This window comes from Chiloscyllium punctatum, chromosome 9 (genome assembly GCF_047496795.1).
Source record: "Chiloscyllium punctatum isolate Juve2018m chromosome 9, sChiPun1.3, whole genome shotgun sequence".
Lineage (NCBI taxonomy): Eukaryota > Metazoa > Chordata > Chondrichthyes > Orectolobiformes > Hemiscylliidae > Chiloscyllium > Chiloscyllium punctatum.
The window spans coordinates 46,314,637-46,336,359 of record NC_092747.1 but is presented as its reverse complement, the minus strand read 5'-3'; the positions used below and the strand labels follow the sequence as shown (position 1 = coordinate 46,336,359).

At 40.1% G+C, this 21,723-nt stretch overlaps 2 protein-coding genes across 7 annotated transcripts in view; one reads left to right on the top strand and one right to left on the bottom strand.

The window, feature by feature from the left end:
* cryl1 (crystallin, lambda 1) overlaps positions 1-984 on the bottom strand; it is a 100,706-nt gene extending 99,722 nt beyond the window's left edge. Inside the window, exon 1 of one of the 3 annotated variants that reach the window (XM_072577406.1) lies at positions 933-984. The gene's annotated coding sequence lies outside the window, so the exon portion shown is untranslated. The remainder of the gene's footprint in view (positions 1-932) is intronic. The other 2 variants (XM_072577408.1, XM_072577407.1) reach the window with 2 other exon arrangements.
* A 75-nt stretch (positions 985-1,059) lies between these two features.
* ift88 (intraflagellar transport 88 homolog) overlaps positions 1,060-21,723 on the top strand; it is a 135,575-nt gene continuing 114,911 nt past the window's right edge. For 3 of the 4 annotated variants that reach the window (XR_011961507.1, XM_072577398.1, XM_072577400.1), the window contains exons 1-4: positions 1,060-1,192; positions 13,661-13,753; positions 17,092-17,154; positions 17,790-17,846. Coding sequence is in view for 3 of the 4 variants with exons in the window: in XM_072577398.1 (XP_072433499.1) it covers positions 13,670-13,753; positions 17,092-17,154; positions 17,790-17,846 (204 nt within the window). In the remaining variant the exon portion in view is untranslated. Of the gene's footprint in view, positions 1,193-13,643; positions 13,754-17,091; positions 17,155-17,789; positions 17,847-21,723 lie in introns of all 4 variants that reach the window. The other variant, XM_072577399.1, reaches the window with a different exon arrangement.

The following is a 21,723-nucleotide window of genomic DNA, read 5'->3' as shown; positions in this document are numbered from 1 at the left end:
AAGGCGGTGCTAAGTTGGATCCGGGATAAGGTTGGGGAGGGGGAATTAGGAAACTGATGAAATCCACATGGATGCTATGGCGTTGGAAGATCCCTTTGGTGGAAGATGAGGCATTCTTCCTCCAGGCATTGGGTGGTTCAGGAGTGGTGATGGAGGAGGCCCAGGACCTACATGTACTTGGTGGAGTGAGAGGGGAAGTTGAAGTGTTCAGCAACGGGACGGTGGGGTTGGTTGGTGCGGGTGTCCAATCACTTAACTCCCACTATTACTCCGCCAAGAACATGCAGGTCTTGGACCTCCTCCATCGCCACTCCCTAACCACCCGACACCTGGAGGAAGAAGGCCTCATCTTCCACCTGGGGACATTCCAACCCCAAGGCATCAATATGGATTTCACCAGTTTCCTCATTTTCCCTCCCGCTACCTTATCCCAGATCCAACCTTCCAACTCAACACTGTCCTCATGACCTGTTCCACCTGTCCATCTTCCTTACCACCTATCCCCTCCAACCTATCACCTTTACCTCCAACTCCATCCACTTAGTGCACTGTCAGCTACTTTCTCCGCAGCCCCCCATTTATCTCTCCACCACCAGGCTCTCAGCCTCATTCCTCATAAAGGGCTTTTGCCTGAAACGTCGATTTTCCTGCTCCTCGGATGTTGCCTGATCTGCTGTACTTTTCCAGCACTACACTCGACTCTAATCTGCAGTCCTCACTTTCGCCTAGATTATACAACAACTCGAGGATTCTTTATATGGTCGTGAAATCCACATTACAATAGGCAGCATTTCATCAAAAATGTCAATTTCCACTCTCTACTATTTCTATCGTTATGGGGTTTGTTTATGATAACCAGATACATGTTTATAGTACTCTAATTGCTAGCCGCTGCTTCTGGCCTTTAGCGGGCCATCACTTCGTTTACTCACCCGTCTCTCAGCAACAGAACACACGCCTGTAGCCAATCACACCTGTCCTCTCACCTCCATGAATGGGCCGGTTTTCTAGCCGGTCCAATCAGCTCGCTCGTTTCATTTGTCTGCTCCCAGCGCTTTGAATTGTGGGAAGGAAGAAACCTGATTGTTTTGGGGGCGGTCTCGGCCGTTTGACTAAATTTGAACTTTTTGAATTTTATTGCAGTTTATTATTTTTGTCTCATTCGTCTCGGAGGAATTGGGCGATTTGAAAGGTATTTGTATAATCAGTAATTCATTCTCGGTTAATTCAGTTTTACAGGCGGGGTTTCGCACGGTAGGAGGTCGTGCGATTCTGATCGCAGCAGTTTCTCAACAACCTTTTTGTTTCTGAGGCAACTTCTCTCCTGAGTTTTAAATATTCACGCAGTCACAACAAAAGTCAATTTTCTGCATAAAAGTGGTTGCACGATTAACCATTTGTAATTCTGTTTAATGCAAAATGTATTGCTGATGCCCAAACATGGTTATGTTGCTGTTAGTACAGTACATCGTTGTAGCGGTCAGTATATTGTCGCTGAGGTCTCGAGAATTGAACTGGGGTTTGTAAGTGGAAGTGGGATGAGATTATCCGACAGTTTTTTTTAAAACCATGTTTTGGGATCGCGAATGACTTGCTTTCACTCCAGTTCAGTGGGTTCTGCAATGTCTAGTGAGTCCATACGCGATCATAACATATACCATATACAAGCCCTTCTGAAGGGGCAAGAAAATGAAGTATTGAGTTTTGTACACTCTGTCCAATGTCGTGACTGACCACCACCTCTCCCCCACCCCATATGCCCCTGATGAAGTCTATGTATTCGGTGTCTTCCCGAAAGAACCTCCCATCCCGATTCGTCACAAGACAAGGGACGCTCGGGAATTAATTGGCAACGCTTGATCTCTTCAGGGATGTTTTGAGAACATGAAGTATTTCTGCCGCGCTCCTGGATGCCTCCTACAGCGAGCAAGCTTTGAATAATGGGTCAAAATAGTAGAACATTAGAAGATGTAGTAATCTTCAAATTAATGTTAGACAGCAATAAATAGAGGGTTAGAACGAAAGAATGCATGGTTGGAGAGATGGTGCAGGAGTGGGAATGTCAGGACAAATTGAGGAAACTGTATCCTATATAGGCTGTACGCATTACATCTAACGAGACCTGTGACCAATGTCTTTTTTTGCAGAGGAACAGAAACCAGTATATAGCATGAGAATGAAGAAACAAGGTGTACAAGGGATTGGAGAGACAGCTATTTCTTAGCCTAGTACTAGTACATTATTTGATCAAGATCAGGCAGAGTGGGGATACTATTGTATCTAAATCACATTTGCATGTGTATATGTGTATATAAATGTATGGAAGTAGGTAAATAAAGCTGGTGAGCAGATAGTATTTGGGGATAGAAACGTAGAAAATAGTTGTGGGAGTAGGCCATTCGGCTCTTTGAGCCTGCGCCACCATTCAATATGATCGTGGCTCCCATTCCCGCTTTCTCTCCATCCCCCTTGATCCCTTTAGCTGCAAGAGCCATGTCCAGCTCCCTCTTGAATATGTCTAATGAACTGGCCCCAACAGCCTCCTGTGGGAGAGAATTCCACAGGTTCACAACTCTCGAAGTGAAGAAATTCTTCCTTATTTCAGTCCTGAATGATGCCCCTTATTCTTAGACTGTGATCCCTAGTCCTGGACTTCCCCAACATCTGGAACAGACTTCTAGCATTTAACCTATACAGTCTCATCAGAGTTTTAGATGAGATCCCCCCCCCCCCAATCTTGTAAATTCCAGTGAGTACAAGCCCAGTCGATCCAGTCTTTCTTTGTACATATGTCCTGCCATCCTGGGAATCAGTCTGGTGAACCTTCACTGAACTCCCTCAATAGCAAGAATGTTGTTCCTCAGACTAAGATGCTAAAACTGCACAAACTACTCAAGGTGTAGCCTCACCAAGGCCCTATATAACTGCAGCAAGACAACCTTACTCCGATACTCAAATCCTGTGGCAATGAAGGCCAGCATGCCATTAGCTTTCCTCACCGCCTGCTCCACCTGCATGCCAATCTTCAACGACTGTTCCACCATGACACCCAGGTCTGATTGCACCTCATCTTTTCCTAAACTGTCACTATTCAGATAACAATCTGCCTTTCTGTTTTTATCATCAAAGTGGATAACCTCACATTTATCCATATTATATTGCATTTGTAAGTTTTTGCCTCCTCAGCCAGTCTGTCCAAGTCACCTTGCAGCCTCTTAACATCCTTCTCACAGCACATGCTGCCACCCGGCTTAGTGTCTTCTGCAAATTTAGAGATATTGCATTCAATTCCATCATCCAAATTGTTAATGTATATTTTGAACAACTGGGGTCCTAGCACCCTGCAGCATCCACTCGTCACTGCCTGCCACTCTGTAAAGGACCTATTTATTTCAACTCTCTGCTTCCTGTCTGCCAACCAGTTCTGTATCCATGAGCTTTAATTTTCCTTCCTAATCTCTTGTGTGGAACCTTGTTAAAAGCCTTTTCAAAGTCCAGGTACGCAACATCTACTGATTCACTCTTGTCCACTCTACTGGTCACATCGTCAAAAAATTCCAGAAGGTTTGTCAAGCATGATTTCTCTGTAGTGAATCCATACTGATTAGGACCAATTCTGTGACTGCTTTCCAAATGCTCAGTTATTACATCCTTAATAAATTGACTCCAGACCCGGTTCAAAAAAGGATAGGAGTCCTTTTTCTAAAAAAAAATCCTGAATATAGTTGTTCAAAAAGGATGATGGTATTGATTAAGAACAATATTATTGCTGAAGAAAGAGAGTTCAAGGTCAGAATGTATTTGCTTGTAGTTGAGAATTAATAGAGGTGTCATTATACTATAGGGTTCATTCTGTCAGCCACCTACTAGTTTCAAAGATAAAGGTGAAAAATTACATGGAAATGACATAGGTACGCAAAAGCTATGGAGTATGCTAATGGGGACTTTTACTATCCCAAACAATTAAAAAGTATTTAACATGAGGTTAAGTCATGATAGTCTCACTCTTTGAGAGGTGGTTGTTTAACCAGAGGGTTTAACCAGGTTAAATGTTGCAAGTTCAGAAATGAAATGTAAGAAGAGTACAAGGCAAGAGACTAGCAGCTAACAAAAATGAGTCCAAAGGATTTGTATAGCTGTTGAAAGATCGTAAAGGAGGTGGTAAGAAGTGATTAGGAATCAAAAAGGGAATCATTGTATGTTGAGGTTCTAATTGCGTACTTTGCCAATATCTTTTCCTTAGTAGAGACAAGTAGAAAGTCATGGTGACAGAGGTGCCAATTGAAGTAAAGCATTGGTAAGGTTTACTGTAGTTAAAGTTGCCTGAGTCAACTACAATGCATTACAAGGTTTTTGGAGGAACTGATCTGGGAAAAAATGAATAGTCACTTAGACAAATATGGACTAAAGAAAGACAGTACTGATTTGTCAAAGAATATTCATGCTAATTTATGTTTATTGATGAGGTGAAGGAGAGGATTGATGAAGGCAATGTGGTTGTCAGTGAATGTGCACTTCTAAAAGTGGTTTGATTAAAGTGTCATGTAATATGTTTGCAAGTAAAACGGAAGCCCATTGAATGAAAAGAAACATTAACAGCTTGTCTCACCCTAAACTTATGCCTTCTAGTTCTGGATTCCTCGACCCCAGGGAAAAGACTTTGTCTATTTATCCTATTCATGCTCCTCATAATTTTGTAAACCTCTATAAAGTCACCCCTCAGCCTCCGATGCTCCAGGGAAAACAGCCCCAGCCTGTTCAGCCTCTCCAAGGGTCTGTTTCCATGCTGTACATCTCTATGACTCTATATGAAGTTAACTGAATGACAGGAAACAGTCGTGATAAACAGTTGTTTCTGTATTGGAGGAAGATGAACTGTGGTGTTCTCTAGGTATTGGGACTAGGACCACTTTTTCTTGATAGTTATTTTAAATTAAAAAAAAATTGACTCAGACATGTTATGACAAGACCAGAGTGTACAGGGCAGTTTCAAAATTGGCACATGACCCAAAACCTGGAAGTAATGTGAACTGTCAAGATGATGGTGATAGACTTCAAGAGGTCCTCAGGATTATGTCCTGAGGCCAACCATCTTCAGATGCTTCAATGATCTTCCCTCCCTCATAAAGGTCACGTGTGCAGCTGTTCATCGATGACTGTATGATGTTCTGCACTGTTCATAATACTTAAGATTTTAAAGCAGTTAGTATCCGTGTGCAGCTAAATGGAATATAACATTTTGCATCACACAAGGATCACCTATAGTGAGAAAATGTAACCATCTTTTCTTGACATTCAATGGTATTGCCATCACTGCCTCATTCTAAACCTCTGAGGCTTACCACTGACCGAAAACTGATTGGGATAAGCCAGAAGAGCAGGCCAGACTTGGCATTCTCTGACAAGTACTTCACCTACTAACTCCTCAAAACCTGAGGGTTTTAGACAGTAGATAGAAAGAAACATTGGCAGAAGAATTGAAAATCAGGTGGATCATCAATTTAAAATGATTGGCTAAAGAACCAATGTTGATACGTGGATGAGTTGATAAAGCATGGTGCTGGAAAAAGCACAGCAGGTCAGGCAGTATCCAAGGAGCAACATTTCAGGCAAAACCCTTCTTCAGGACTGGGGAAGAGGGCTGAGAGTTAAGAGGGGGAGGGGGTGGGGCTCAGGGAAAGATAGATCGAATGATCTTAGGTGGGCGAAGATCGGAGTTGATAGATCATGAAGAAGTGTGGAGCGGATAGGTGGGAAGGAGGCTGGACAGGTAGGTCAGGTCAAGAGGGCAGATTTGAGTCGAAGGGTTGGAGGGAGGGCAGATTTGGAAACTGGTGAATTTAATATTTATGCTGTGTGGTTGTAGGCAGAAAATGAGGTGTTCCTCCTCCAGTTTGCAGGTGGCCTTGTGTTGGTGGTGAATGAGGCCCAAAGTGGATATGTCCTCTGTGGAATGGGAGGCGGAGTTGAAATGGATGACCATAGGAAGGTGGGGTTTGTTGATACGTACAGACCAGAGGTGTTCCCTGAACCTTTCCATGGGTTTGTGTTCGGTCTCTCTGATGTAGAAGAGAGCACTGGATGCAATAAATGAGGTTGGAGGATATACAAATAAATCTCTGCCGGATTTGGATGATCCTTTGAGGCCTTGGACTGAGGTGAGGAGGGAAGTGTGGGTATATGTTTTACACTTCTTATGAACATAAACCAGCTTCTTCTGAAGTGAGGGATTATGATCTGAAATGCAATGCTATAAGACTGTGATGTTGAAGGAAGATACAATCAAAGCTTTCTGGAGGGAATTGGATGTAGCCCTGAAGACAGAAAAATTTCAAGGCTATGAGAGAATATTGGAGGAGTTGATTGGCTCTTGTGTTTGATGTATTGTTGTCACCCGTACTGAGATACATGAAAAGTATTGTTTTGTGTGCTATATAGGCAGATTGTAACATATAAAATGCATTAGTGTAGAAGAACAGAGTGCAGGAATATAGTCATGATTTGGAGGTGCTGGTATTGGACAGGGGTGTACAAAGTTAAAAATCACACAACAGTAGGTAATAGTCCAGCAGGTTTATTTGGAAGCACTAGCTTTCGGGGTGCTGCTTCTTCATCAGATGGTTGTGGAGTATAAGGTTGTAAGACACAGAATTTATAGCAAAGGTTTACAGTGTGATGCAACTGAAATGATATGTTGAAAAAGACTTGGATTGTTTGTTACGTTTGGTACCCATGGGGATGGCCTCAATCAGGACCTTGGGTTAATGTCAAACTAAGGTGGCCCCACTGCACTTCTCTGCCTCTGCCTCTGCCTCTCTGTCTCTGTCTCACATGCACACACTCCTACCGACCCATATACTCGTGCAGACCCTCTCTCATACACTCACACATGCACACACTCTCACAGACTCGTTCACCTTTACACTCGTGCACACACACACCATACTCTCACAGACACTCATACCCTCCCCCCACCAACCATGTGCGCACACACATGTTTGTGGGGTGAATTTGTACTTGCAGAATTATGTTTTATTTTGCTCAAAAATGCATGATTCCATGTAAGATTCTGTAAGTCCTTTTTTAAGAAATACAATCAGTCTTAACATTGGGGCACAAAAAAACTCACACAGGCTTTCAACCTCACACTTTCAATGCATTAACTGAACTGACATGTCACCTATTGTTAAAGTTCTCTTGAGAATGTACCTTTTTAAAAAAAGTTCTGGGGCTTACATATAAAAGAACTGAAACCAACATGGTCATTTTAAAAGATGAGAGACTTAACAAACAATCCAGGTATTTTTCAATATATAATGTGTCTTACGATCTTATACTCCACAACCACCTGATGAAAGAGCGGTACGCCAAAAGCTAGTGCTCCCAAATAAGCCTATTGGACTATAACCTGGTGTTGTGTGAGTTTTAACCAGGAATATAGTGTTACAGCTGCAGAGAAGGCGCAGAGAGAGAGATCTGAAGCAACATTTGAGGTCCAAAATCTGATAACAGAAGGTAAGAAACTGTTCTTGAATCTGTTTGTATGTGTATTCAAACTTGTATATCTTCTGCCCAACAAAAAAGGGTGGAAGAGAGTGTAACTGGGTGGGATGGGTCTTTGATTATTTTGGTTGTATTCCTGAGTCAGCAGGAAATATAAAGGAGTCAATGGATGGAAAGCTGGTTTGCATGATGGACTGGGCTGTGTTTACGACTCTCTGTAGTTTGTTGTAGTCGTGGGAAGAGTAGTTGCCATACCATAGTGTGATGCATCCAGATGGGATGCTTTCTACAGTGCATCATCAAAATTAGGAAGAGTCCTTGTGGACATGCCAAATTTACTTAGCCTCCTGAGAAAATAGAGATGTTGTTATGCTTTCTTGATCATTGCATTGTCATGAGTCGACCATGACAGATTGTTGGTGATCATCACTCCCAGGAACTTGATTCTTTTGACCATCTCTCCCTGACCACCATTGATGCAGACAGGGGCATGCCCCCCACTCAACTTTCTGAAGTCAATGATCAGATGTTGTGTTTTGCTGATACTGGTAGAGAGATTGTTAACTTTACACCATGCTGCTATCTCTTTCCTGTATTCTGTCCTGTCATTGTTTTGAGGTCCGCCTTACAATTGTGTTGTCATCAGCAAACTTAGAAATGGAGTTGGGGCAGAGTTTGGCCACACAGTTGTGTGTGTGTGTGTGTGTGTGTGTGTGTGTGTGTGTGTGTGTGTGTGTGTGTGTGTGTGTGTGTGTGTGTGTGTGTGTGTGTGTGTGTGTGTGTGTGTGTGTGTGTGTGTGTGTGTGTGTGTGTGTGTGTGTAAAAAGTATAGTATAGTATCGGGCAGAACATGTAGTCTTGCAGGGCTGGTGTTGAGGATTATGGTGTAGACATCTTGTTATCCAGATGTTCCAGGGATAAATATAGAACCGGTAGGCAAATTGCAAAGGGTCAAGGGTATTTGGTAGGCTGGAGTTGATGTGAAACATGACTAACCTCTTGAAGAACTTCATAATTTTGGATGTCAGAGCCACTGGATGGTAGTCATTGATGCAAGCTGCATGATTAAAGAGAAGACCTTTTAGAATGGAAATAAGGAGAAATTTCTTCAGCCAGAGAGTGGTGAATCTATGGAATTCATTGCCACAGAAGGCTGTGGAGGTCAGGTCATATAATATATTTAAGATTGCGAAAGTTAGGTTCTTGAGTATCAAGGGGATCAAGGGTTACGGGAGAAATTGGGAGGTTGGGGTTGAGAACCTTATCAGCCATGATTGAATGGTAGAGCAGACTTGATGTGATGAATAGCTTAATTTCTACTCCTATGTCTTATGTTCTTATTTTTCTTTGCCACTGATATGATGGTGGTCTTCTTGAAGCAGGTGGGGACTTCAGATCGTAGTAAGGAGAGGATGAAGAATGTCTATGAATACTCCCATTAACTGGTCTGCACAGGATCTGAGTGCATGGCAGGGATTCCATTCGGGGTCAGTCACTTCCTCTGGGTTCACTCTCAAGAAGGCCAGACTAATGTCTGCGTTGGTGACCGTGGGTGCAATTGCATCCAAGGATGTTGGGATTGTTGACATTGTTTCACTGACGTTTTGTTGCAAGTGAGCATAAAATGCATTCAGCTCACTGGGTAGGGATGTACCGTTGCCCGCTATTCTGTTCAACTTCGCGTTGCAGCCTATTAAGTTGTGTAAGCTTTACCACAAACGATGGGTATCTGTGTGGTTGGTCTGGGTCTCAGCTTAGTTTTGCATTGCTGCTTGGTGTCTCTTATGGCCTTACAGAGGTCGTATCTGGATTTCCAGTATAGATTGCCTGACTTGAATGCCTCTGACCTGACTTCAGCAGGGAGTGGATTTCTCGATACATCTATGGCTTTCAGTTTGGAAATGCTTGGATTAACTTTTTTAGCATGCTGTCTTCTACACACTTACTAATGAAGTCTATAACTGTTGTAATCATCCTGCCGTTAAGGTTGTTAAATTTCTTGAATTGACAGACTGCCAATGAGACTGATAATGATATCAGTTCTCACTCTCTTTCCATTACTAATAAGCTGAACAGACCATGGTCACAGAGACAGAATACCAGCTACTTGGCAATTTGGACTTGTAGCCAAGTGGCAGATTCTGGTTCTCACACCCTGTATACAACAGATACCTTGGACTAAAGTGATCCTGCACTTGGTATTGATCAGTGACTCCAGACAGGAAGGCAAATCTCTCTACCCTGGATAATGTACAAATGGATTCAATATGAAGCCAATTTAAAATTTTGTGCAATATGAAGGCAGTAAACAATTGGAAGACCAGCAGACACCCAATGAGAACCCTTAATGTAGGAAGTGCATCAGTGGTTTCTTACGCATTATCCGAAGGACGAGTAAAGATTGCAGAACACCATTTAAAAAGAAAGTAAGACATTTTTAAAATGCTGCTCACAACTGAAGGAAGCTCCAAGGTACTTTACAGCTAGCGAAATGCATTTACAAGTGTACTTGCTGTTGTAGTATATGAAATGTGGCACTTCGTTTGCACAATCTCCTACAAACAGCAATGACCAAATCATTTGGTTTAGGGTGAATTGAAGAATAAAGGATTGATGATTAGATTTGATTGATTTCCCTACAGTGTGGAAACAGGCCCTTCAGCCCAACCAGTCCACACCAACCCTACGAAGAGTAACCCACCCAGAACCATTTCCCTCTGACTAATGCACCTAACACTGGGTAATGTAACATGGCTAATTCATCTGGCCTGCCCATCTTTGGATTGTGGGAGAAAACCGGAGCGCCTAGAGGAAACCCACAAAGACACTGAGAGAATGTGCAGACTCCACACAGACAGTCACCTGAGGCTGGAATCGAACCTGGATCCCTGGTGCTGTGAGGCAGCAGTGCTAACCACCATGCTGCCCTGTCTTGGCCAGGACATTGGTTAACTTCCTTCCTTCTCTTCAAAATTATCTTGAGATTTCTTTTTACACTCACTGGAGAGATCAAACAGAGCTTCAATCTCACATTTCATTCAGAAGCAACAGTTCCTACGGTGCAATGCTCCCTCCTCAGTACTGTGCAATAGTGTTAGTCTAGGTTGTGTTTATGTCTGGGGTGGAACTTGAGCCCATAATCTTTAGGCAAACAGTAATTACTGAATCATAGCTAACATTTAATAATAATGACATTTGGCAGTAATTGTAAATCTCAATACCCCTGAAATTGTTATTTTATACACACCATCTTTTTGAAAATAAAACAGTATACTCACTGATTTACTATGAGTGCCATCACAGAGACCTCCTGACATTGTGCTTAAGAAAGTCTTGCTTATTTCAATCAATTCCTGTAAGTATTGCTTTGTGTTGTGTTTTGCTGGCAGCATTTCCAAAGTCTGCTTTCCAACATATTAATAGCAATACAGCAGATGGTGTGCTAAGCATATGCCTATAAAGATTAAAAAAATGAAAGAACTAGGAGTAAGAATAGGCAATTCAGCCTCGATCCTACTCCACCATTTGATATATTCATGGCTGATCTCACCTTGGCCTCAACACCACCTTCCTACCCAATCTTCATAAACCATCAACTCATTATTTAGTTTAAAACTGTCGGTCTATTGCCTCAAAAATTTACTCAATTGTCCCAGCATCTACCATGCTCAAGGGTAGTGAACTCCCCAGATTCACAAACGTTTGATAGATGCAGTTTCTCAACTGTTTGAAACGTGCTACTGTTGTATTAAAGATATGACCTCTCATTCTAGATTACCCTGCATGAGGAAACATCTTTTCTACATTTACTCTGTCGGTCCACTCTAACATCTTTTATATCTTAATTATATCTCCTCATTTTTCTGAATTCTAAAGAATGGGCTTTAACTGCACAGTCTCTCTTTGTAAGACAAACTCTCTCATCTCATCTCTGAAATCAATGTAGTGAACCTGCTCTGAACTGCCTCCAATATATCTATTCCTCAAGTAAAGGAGTCAAAATTGTATGCAATGCTGTAGACGTGGTCTCACTAATGCAACAACATTTCCCTACTTTTACACTATTTATTTCGCAATAAATGTTAAAACACTATTTGCCTTCCTTATTATCTGCATGCTAGTTCTCTGCATTCATGCATGCGGACATCCAGGTCCCCCTGCTCCAAAGCATTCTGAAGTGTCCTTCTGTTTTGAGAGCAAGTTGCTCTATATTTCTCAGAAAGAAGTGGATAACTTCATGCTTACCCACTTTGAACATCATCTAACAATGTTTAGTGTGTTCACCTAACCTATCCATTTGATTGTTTCTTTCTTCACTGAAACTTACTTTCCACCTGTTTTATAGTGACATCTGCACATTTGGCTATCGTGTTTTCTGTCGCCACAATCAGGTAATTGTAAACAATTGGAACACCGACCCCTGTGGCACCCTAGTAGAATTGTAGGGGTGGCACAGTGGCTCAGTGGTTAGCATTGCTGCCTCACAGTGCCAGGGACCCGGGTTCGATTCCTGCCTCAGACGACTGCCTATGTTGAATGTTTGCACATTCTCCCCGTGTCTGCATGGGTCTTCTCCAGGTGCTCCAGTTTCCTCCCACAATTGAAAGATATGCAGGTTAGGTGAATTGGCCATGCTAAATTGCCCATAGTGTTCAGGGATGTGTAGGTTAGGTGCATTAGTCAGGGGTAAATATCAGATAATAGGGTAGGGGAATGGGTCTGAGTGAGTTACTTTTCGGAGGGTCAGTGTGGACTTGTTGGGCCACAGGGCCTGTTTCCACACTGTAGAGATTCTATGATTCTATAACACCTACAGTGCAGTAGAGGCCATTTGAACAATCGAGTCTGCACAAACCCTCAGAAAAACCTCGCACCCAGATCCATGCCTCCACCCTAACATTTACCATGGTTAAACCAGCTGGTCTGCACAACCCTAGATAGGGGCAATTTAGCATGTCTAGTTCACCCAACCACCACATGTTTGGACTGGGGAGGAAACTGGAACACCTGGCAGAAACCCACGCAAACATGGGGAGAATGTGCAAACTCCAGATCCCTGGTACTGTGTGGCAGCAATGGTAACCACTGTGCCACAATACCATCCCCAATTTATGGCGTGCCAAATAGAAAAAAAAACATTTATCCCAATTCTGCTTTGTTGACAGCCAATTCTCTATCCTAGAGAATACATTACCCTGAAAGCCATGTGATATTGCTTTTGTGCAGCACCTTATCAAAGGCCTTTTGGAAGTCCAGATACACTGCATCTACAGGATCCCTATTATCTATATTGCTGGTTACGTTTTCAAAGAAATGCTAGCAACTTAGTTAAGCATGATTTACCCTTCATAAAGCCATGCTGAATCTGATGGATTGTACTTTGACTTTCCAATTGATCTGTTACCACTTTAATGGATTCTAACAATTTTCCAATGACATTAAACTAACTGATGTGTACTTTTTGAATAAGGGTTATATCAGCATTTTTCAATTTTACTGGAGCTTTCCCACCTCCAGGGAATTTGGGAATATTATAAATAATGGCCTAAATTTTGAGGCTGTGAAGGAAGTAGCAGCAGAGATTGTGGATCCATCACACCCCGAGAACCTGTCTGCTTTCAGTCCTAATGTTTGCTCAATATCTTTTCCCGAGTGGTGGTGGTTGTTCTAAGTTCTTCCCTTTCTATAACCTCTGCATTACCTGTTATTATCGGAATGGTACTAGTGTCCTCCATGAAAACTGAAGTAAAATATTGATTCAGTTGAAGTGTTGAAATTAAGTTATTCTATGTTCTATTGTGCTGTTGTAGTGTTAAATTTATGTGAATCGTATGCAGTGATACCCAGGTCCATCTGAATGCCAATATTTTCCAGTAATTCAAATTTAAAAATATTCTGCTTTTCTATTTTTCCTACGTGAGTGGTAAACATCACATTTCTCTGATATTCCATCTACCACTCATCCATTAAAACCTAAAAAGTCAAGCCTAAATTTAATTCATTATTTCTCCAAATTTGCAATGGAATTTTTAAGTACTGAGGCTAGCCCATAATCAAAGTAGGATAAACATTCTTGATATTTTCATTTAAAAAGTTTGTAATAACAAACTTGTGTGGCATAATGCTAATTTTTACTATAGTTACATTGCTTACGCAGATTGGAATTATGGAGCATGTGCATTTGACAGCATTAGAAGAGGAGGACCTATACTCAGGATATAATGACTACAACCCAACTTATGATACAGAGGTATGTGCTTGAAATGGTTCCTTTATCAATGTAAATTTATATACTCTGCAAACATCCAAAGTAGGAGTTGCAGTATACCATTTGGCCGCTCTAGCCTGCTTCACATTCAATAATATCATGACTGAACTGTTTGTGTTTTGAATTCTAAATTCTCATCTAACCCAATTACCCTTGATTTTCCTGACTAACAAGAATCTATCTCAGTCATAAAAATATTCAGTGACCAGCCTTCAGCTGAGACAGAACTCCAAACTTGAACAACCCTCAGAAAATTCTCCTAATCTGACCTGAAAGTGGAGGTCTTAATTCTGGACTGACCCATAGGAAGAAATATTCTTTCCGTTTCTGCTTTGTTAAAAACCGTTCAGGATCTGATATTTCAATTAAGTCATCCCTCACTCTTCTGAGCTCCAGTGAAAACTAGTCTATCTTGACCAACCTGTCATAACAAGACAGCACACTCAGTCCAGGTATCACCATGTTAAACTCCTCTGAATTGCCTCCAATGTATTTATATCATTCCTTAAATAAGGAAATCAAAAATGCATACAGAATTTGAGATGTAGTTTCACTAATCCCCTGTATAGCCAAAGCATAATTGTAAGTTTTAGGGCCCTTGTAACTTTAACTCAAATCCCAAGATTAAAATTTGTTCATATGAGGCTTTAATCAATAAGATAACAGAAGATAATCTAGTGAAGTGACTCAGGAAAATTTCCTTGAGTTGTTAATAACACTTCTAAGGCAACAACAGCAGGCGTTCTATGGCTCTTGCTTCCTAAGTTCAGCTCAGGGCGTAGTTGAACATCTGGTCATTTGGTCCCTTTCCACTTTTTTTTTTGCACAGTACATGAGCTCTGACCAGCCAGCTCAGACCGATCCCTAGAATTAGGAGACTCTCTGAATCCCCTTTATTTTCCCTTTTCTTTCCCCTTCCCCACACTATCACTGCACCCAAAGGGACTCCAGTATCAGTGCATATATTTTCCTCACATCACCCGAGGCTGTGTCTGAATCTATAGTGACTCAGTAAAAAGATATAATTGTGCAAGAACTTTATATTTTCCACCACTAGGAAAACACACATGTGGCTAGTGAATTGGTTCCTGTCCATTGCCTTAACACCATTCCCCTTTCAATCAAACAGTAGAATAACTTCAAATGCCTCACAAGCGCCTTGCTCACTGAACGTTTTTGTTTATTAGCTCTCTTTTCAAGGCACACGACACAGCATGATCAATTACACTATTATATTCAGAGTAGTCTAAGCTAAGCAAGGCTTATTGCTAATTGGTTTAAGGGACACTTGTTCAATCTCTGATTTGCTACTAAAGTGATTGACATTGATGTCACGTTCCACTATATCCTGACTGGTTCCTTAAATTGTCAGTTATCTTTGGGTCCATCCTCCTCATTAAATTTTCATAAAATAAGAGGATTGTTTGAAATGTTCTTCACCTCTGTTAAAGGAAAAAGGGATCCATTTGCAGTTAGGACTCCATGTTAGATATCCTTGATCTCATATCTCAATGTTTACTTAATTTGGAAATCAGACGTTTACTTAACATTGACTATTTGGTTCTGCCTTGGAGTAATTCAGTATAATTAGTTTTGCTGTATTTGAATGCTTGTAAAAACGTTTGTTGCCCTTTATCCTTTCCAGGCAAAATTAATACAAAAGATTAGAAAGCAAGTAGTACGGAAATGCTAATTGCAACAAATTGTCATTTAGCGTATATTAAAAAATCTATAGGATTATACAATTGCACACTTGAAGACACTTGTTGCAAAGTTAACTGTAATACATACGTTACACCTACATAAAAAATTAAAACACACTAGTACAAGAACACAGTTGTGGTTAAGATTGCTTGATGAGGACTATTGAGCCAGGAGTACACTACGTCCGTCTTACTCATAGTTTAAAATCTGGATCTCAGCTGCACATAAGCTAAACAGGCGTCCCTCAGACTTACAGCTGTAAATCTAAAACCTTAGGTTATTGTTGTCACTTTCACAATTTGTGGTGCATTTCTTTGTCAATGAAGCAAGCAGAGTCACACTATTTTACAGTACCGGGATCTGCATTAGCTACATTTAAGTAAAATGATATAACCTTTAGTCAATCAATGAATATACTTGTGTGATTGTAGATAAACTATGTCAATCATGAACTCTACGTTTGTCTATAAATCTATGCAACATTTTAATCTTATTTTCAATTCCTCACATAATAAAGGACAATATGCTTTTAGCTTTCTTGATTGTGTGCTGTACCTGCATTTCGTGACTTAATTATCAGAAAGCCAAAATCCTTATACATCTTGGAATTCTGTAGTTGTTCAGGAAGTATTTGTGTTAGATGTGGTGGATAAACTCTGCTTTTATTTATTGTAAGTAAAATGTCTGGTACTGGGTTGGAAGTACATTTTGCTATTCTACTGTTAAATATTGTTAAAAAGTAATGAAAATACAGTCAAATGTAGTTTAGCGATTTTAATAAGTTTTAGGATCAAAGGGTAGGTGTTTCATTAATAACTCTGCATTTTAGTTAAGATTGAAGAAGCATTGTTAGCAAACATTTAAGTGACAAGCACAAGAAGTGTTCAAATATCAAGAAATTTTTAGCATCCTTTTCAAAGTGTTTACTATAGCAATTTTTGTTGAAAAAAAGGCACATTTCATTGATGCTTTTTAGCTTACGCTCATCCTGACAATTCATATGGGAATTCCGAGTATAAGGGACAACTGGCATTAATACTGCATGAAAAGAGATTGTTAAAATTTGGCAAGTGAACTCTGATAGAGGCATTGCCATAAATAATGTACCAGTTAATGATTGACAGTTAACTGCCAGGCTTTGTTTAAGTTTAAACTAGGCATGTTGATTGATCAAGGCAATTCCCTGAGAAATGAAACCCTGACCTGCTGTCAGCTCTTTTGTTGAGTTGAAACAGGCACATTTTGTGACGTGTTCTATATGTTTCTGCAAAGAACAAGCCCCACATTTTTAAAAATGTGACTTCCAGTACATACAAGTGCAGTGCACTGTGGATCTAACTTACTGACCATCCTAAATTGGTTGTCAGTGTAAATCTTTGACAAAATGCATTTTTTCCAGTAATATACAAGTTTTCTACCACCAAACAAATATAATAATTTTGTTATTAATGATCTATAATAATTTGTATTTAGAAGTTTCTTTGAAGATCTGCTACTTAATACGTAATAGAGAAAAACAATCATTGTGTGCACTATTATGCACTGTGTACAAAATAAGCATGCATGACTACCCATGTGTTTGAAAGAAATAAGTAACCTCTTTATATTGTATATAGGAACTAGAGAATGATGTTGCTTTTCAACAAGCTTTGAGGACTAGCCATGGAAGAAGACCACCAGTAAGTGAATTATGAGAATAATCATACTTGGGTAGAATCAATTAAATTATTTGATAAAGCATAAATTCCTGTTAACCCGATCTTGCATGTCTTGGCTAGGCTTTACTGTGTCCAACGAGGCGGTTGACCTCTGCGTTTCTGCTGGTCAAACACTGTATGAAGTTGCATTAGTGCTGCCTGTTTCTTTCCTTTCAAGATTACATTGTCATGTTCCACCATTTCCTCACATGACAATGGTTGACTTCAGTAATGTAGTTAGTCTCTGGTACTATCCTGTGTTCCACAATTTTGTGACAATTATTCAGCTACCACATTAATATGCCTCCATATGGTTACTCAATGTCTTGTTTGGTTATTGATAAGTGAGCGATTTAAAATAAAGTCATGACGCAGTTCTTTGTAATGGAAAGTCGAGTATAACTGATATGAATACATCTAACATATTGCTGAAACAATTAAATACTTGATAAAGTAAAGCCTCCAATGTTCAGGAACGGGTCCATGCAAATCAGCATTTATGGTTCTTGACGGAAGTTATGGGATTTAGGAAAAAGATGCTCTCTTAGTTCTGTAAAACTTGTAGGACATCTTTGAAGTCTAAGATTACCAAATATATTTTAACAACTATTTTGTAGATGACTGCAAAAATACCAAGTACTGGAGCAGGTGTACGTTCCTTTGGGAATATGGGGGTATGTACAACATTTTAAGCAATACTGTGGAATAATTTGCAGCCACTGAAAATAATTTAAATAATGCTGCATTTGCAGCATTAAAAATTACTATGAGATACACAGTTTGTGAAGTTCACTTTATCTGCAACATGTACAATATACTTGCAAAGATTGTCTTAAACTTAGTTGTTTGCTTTCTACATATCCACAACCCCGTTACCTTGCCTTACATGATTCACAATATCTTGAATAAGAAGTTTTCTGAGTAACTTATTCCTGAGTTCACACTTTCTATTGTAAGCAGCTCTTCAAAGGTATGCACGAGTGAGTTGAATTGACTTATCTTCCAATTTTCATACCCTCATGGCCTATACTTAACAACTTTACAACTTGCCATGAAGTTATAGTTGAATGAGGGCTTCATTTTGTGAATAATCTTAATATAAACCTTCGTCTTAACCCATTTAATGATGCATCAAGTTGAATAATAGATGTTGCCACAGTGGATGCTTTAATCAGCTGGTTGAAGTATGTTATGACATGCTTCTGGAGAGGGTGGAATTTGAACTCCGGTCTTCTGGCTTAAAGGTAGGGACACTATCATTATGCCACAAGAGCCACTACATATTTCCATTATATTCTTTGGAGCATTTATAAATCATTTTATAGAATTTGACTTCCAAATTAAAGCAATCTAGAATGCAGGTAAAACAAAGAACTGCAGTTGCTGAAGATCTGCAACAAAAACAGCAATTGGTGAAACTCATCAGGTTTAGCAGCATCTGTAGCGGGAGAAAACAGTTAACATTTCAAGTCTGGTACAGTTCTGATGAAGTGCCTATCAATTTACCAATTAAATAATATCTAGTCAAGCTGCAGAATTAACCACTTCGAGTCCATTGGGCCTCTTACAGTGCAATGTTAGCGTCCCTGGGTTGAAGTCGTACTTGCACCAAAGGTGTGTTATAACATCTCTTAACAGGTTGCTTAGGAAAATATTTCACTTTGATTTCAATTTTGGATGATGGGCTTGTGTCGCTCATGGTCTTAGCACGCCCTCCTTTCAAGTCTGAGACCTGGATGGAAGGCTCAGATTCTGCTGATGGATGAAATCGCTCTCTGCCTGTCAAGAATCTATTGAGAAATTATTTTAGCACTTTGTTCTTAGTATCTAGTAAGGTGACCCACACTTCTGAACAGCCCAAATTTCAACACCAAATGGCAGTTTCATTCAGACTGAACATAAACAGACAGCTAGCTGGTTTAGGAGTTGGAAAAAGTTCTTGGTGAGGAATATATATATTTCTGAAGATATAAATAAATCACACAAGGAGTTATATCCTGTTCTTCATCTCTATGTTCCTTTTTGAAAGTAAATAGTTATGAGTAACTAAGTTAAATATTCCAGTTATACTTCTTGCTTTAATGCATGTTTAAAATTTTGTAAACAGTGTTTTGCATGCCTACATTTGTGTTCATAGATTTCAGTTTTATATTAAATCTGGTGAAATATAGGTAAGCATTTTTGTTTATGCAGTTACAAGCGGTTCTTCCTCTGCATCACAACTTTTTTAATGTAAATGCTTCAGTAAGTATTGTCACCATTTACCTCATGAATTTACTAGCAAATCATAAAAATATGTATTACATGGAACATAACTCCTGCATCATCTAACTTTTCATGAATGTTGGTATGAGTGGGTGATTTCTCATAGTTTTGCACGAAGTAATGGAGATAACCTGCCATTTTATTTTCTCTACTGACCTTTGTTTTTGTTTCTCTCACTGTATATCTTTTCATCTGGTCCTTATTTCTCTTTTGCTTCTTTCTCTTAGAGATGAGCCACAACTACTTGTAATAAATCCTTGGGATTTACACTGCTACCTCTGTTCGTAGCCATAGGTTCCATCTCCCTTCCTGACTGCTATCTCAAGCTGTATCAGACTCTTCAAAACCTTATTGCCTTAATTGACCCTGAGCTTAGCTTTCGATCCCAATATCCTCATCCAATAAGACTGCCAACCTCCACATCAGTAATGTTGTCTGTTTCTATTTTTGACTCAATTTATCTGCTGATGAAACCCCCGTTTACACATATTCTTCCCCTGACTTAAGTATTTCATGTTTTCTGGCCAGTCTCCCATTTTCCATTCATCCTAAACTGGTCCGTTTTTGCTATCCATCACCCTAAGCTCTTTGATATACAATGATTCCCTCCATGCTGTATATCTCTCTGACTCTATGATTCTGTAATTCTTATGTTCAGATTCCTCAGTGGTCTTTGCCTTCCTATCTCCAACATACACCAGCTCTGTAACTCTTCAATTTATACAAAATTATGAGGGGCATGGATAGGGTAAATAGGCAAAGTTTTTCCCTGGGGTCGGGGAGTCCAGAACTAGAGGGCATAGGTTTAGGGAGAGAGGGGAAAGATATAAAAGAGACCTACGGGGCAACTTTTTCCACACAGAGTGGTACGTGTGCTGCCAGAGGAAGTGGTGGAGGCTGGTACAATTGCAACATTTAAAAGGCATTTGGATGGGTATATGAATAGGAAGGGTTTGGAGGGATATGGGCTGGGTGCTGGCAGGTGGGACTAGATTGGATTGGGATATCTGGTCGGCATGGACGGGTTGGACTGAAGGGTGTGTTTCCATGCTGTACATCTCTATGACTCTACAACTCTATCTGTGTTGTTCCATTTCTGCACTCTAGTGCATATTTGATTTTCATTGACCCTCTTTTGGTGGTTGTGGCTACATAGCCATCTTGAAGGTGCTCATTACAACAGAGCTCTTTAGCCAAATATTTAGTCATATATCCTAAACTCTTTTCTCACTCAGTGTCCATTATTACTTGCTGGCATGGCCATGTCTGTGCCATAATGACTCCGTATAATAAATGCACAATTACACTTCTGTGAACTGGCTTTAGGAATTTCCATACAGAAAGTTGCTCCTCTATCTCTTCTCTTTTTCTTTCTTCATTTTTTATCTGCTATTAGATGGGAAATGATGCAACAGTTTAGGGAAATTTAGGAAGAATCAGGAAAGAAAATCTGGCCACTTTTTTGTGTAACTCTCTGTTTTTTTCCTTTTATAGATGTTAGAAGTCCACTAGGTTGATCCTGGGTATGGAGAGATTTTCATAGGGAGACAAGTTGAGTAGGGTGGACGTGTACTCTTTGGAGGTTGGAAGAATGGGAGGAGATCTTGAAACTTATAAGTTTTTGGGGGATTCGCAGGGTAGGTGCAGAAGGTCCTTTCCCTGAATGAGCAGAAAGGACCAGAGAGTATAATCTCTGAATAATTATTTGCACATTTAAGACAGAAAATAAGAGGAGTTTTGTCTCTTTCAGAATGAGCTGAATCTTTGGGATTCTTTCCAGCAGAAGGCTGTTCAGGCTGGGTTGTTAAGTATAGAGGAACCTCAATTATCCGAACAAGATGGGTGGGCAGTAATTCATTTGGATAATTGATTATTCGGTTAATTGATTTTACTGTAAACAAAGAAAGCCATACTGATCTAACGCTGTGCTGTACTGGAGAGTTTGTTTAAATCTAAAATTTTCATGAGTCTGCTATTTAAACAGACTAATCTTTGCATTCTGCAAATTGCAGATTAAACTGAGAAAGACTAAACCCTGACCATCACATAAATATATGAAATCCCAACATTAAGCAATGTCCTGAACAGCTTCCACAATCACAAGAGCATTGTCAGTTTCCGCTGAACTCAGTGTCATGATAGAAAGACAGAAGCACTGCCTTGCATATGCATTTACTTTCTCTGCCATCTTTTCATGAATGGCCTGGTTAAGGGACGGGAGTAAAGCACTTACTTCTGCAAAGGACTGTGTAACTAACACATTTTAAAAAATCAAGCCGCTGTTGT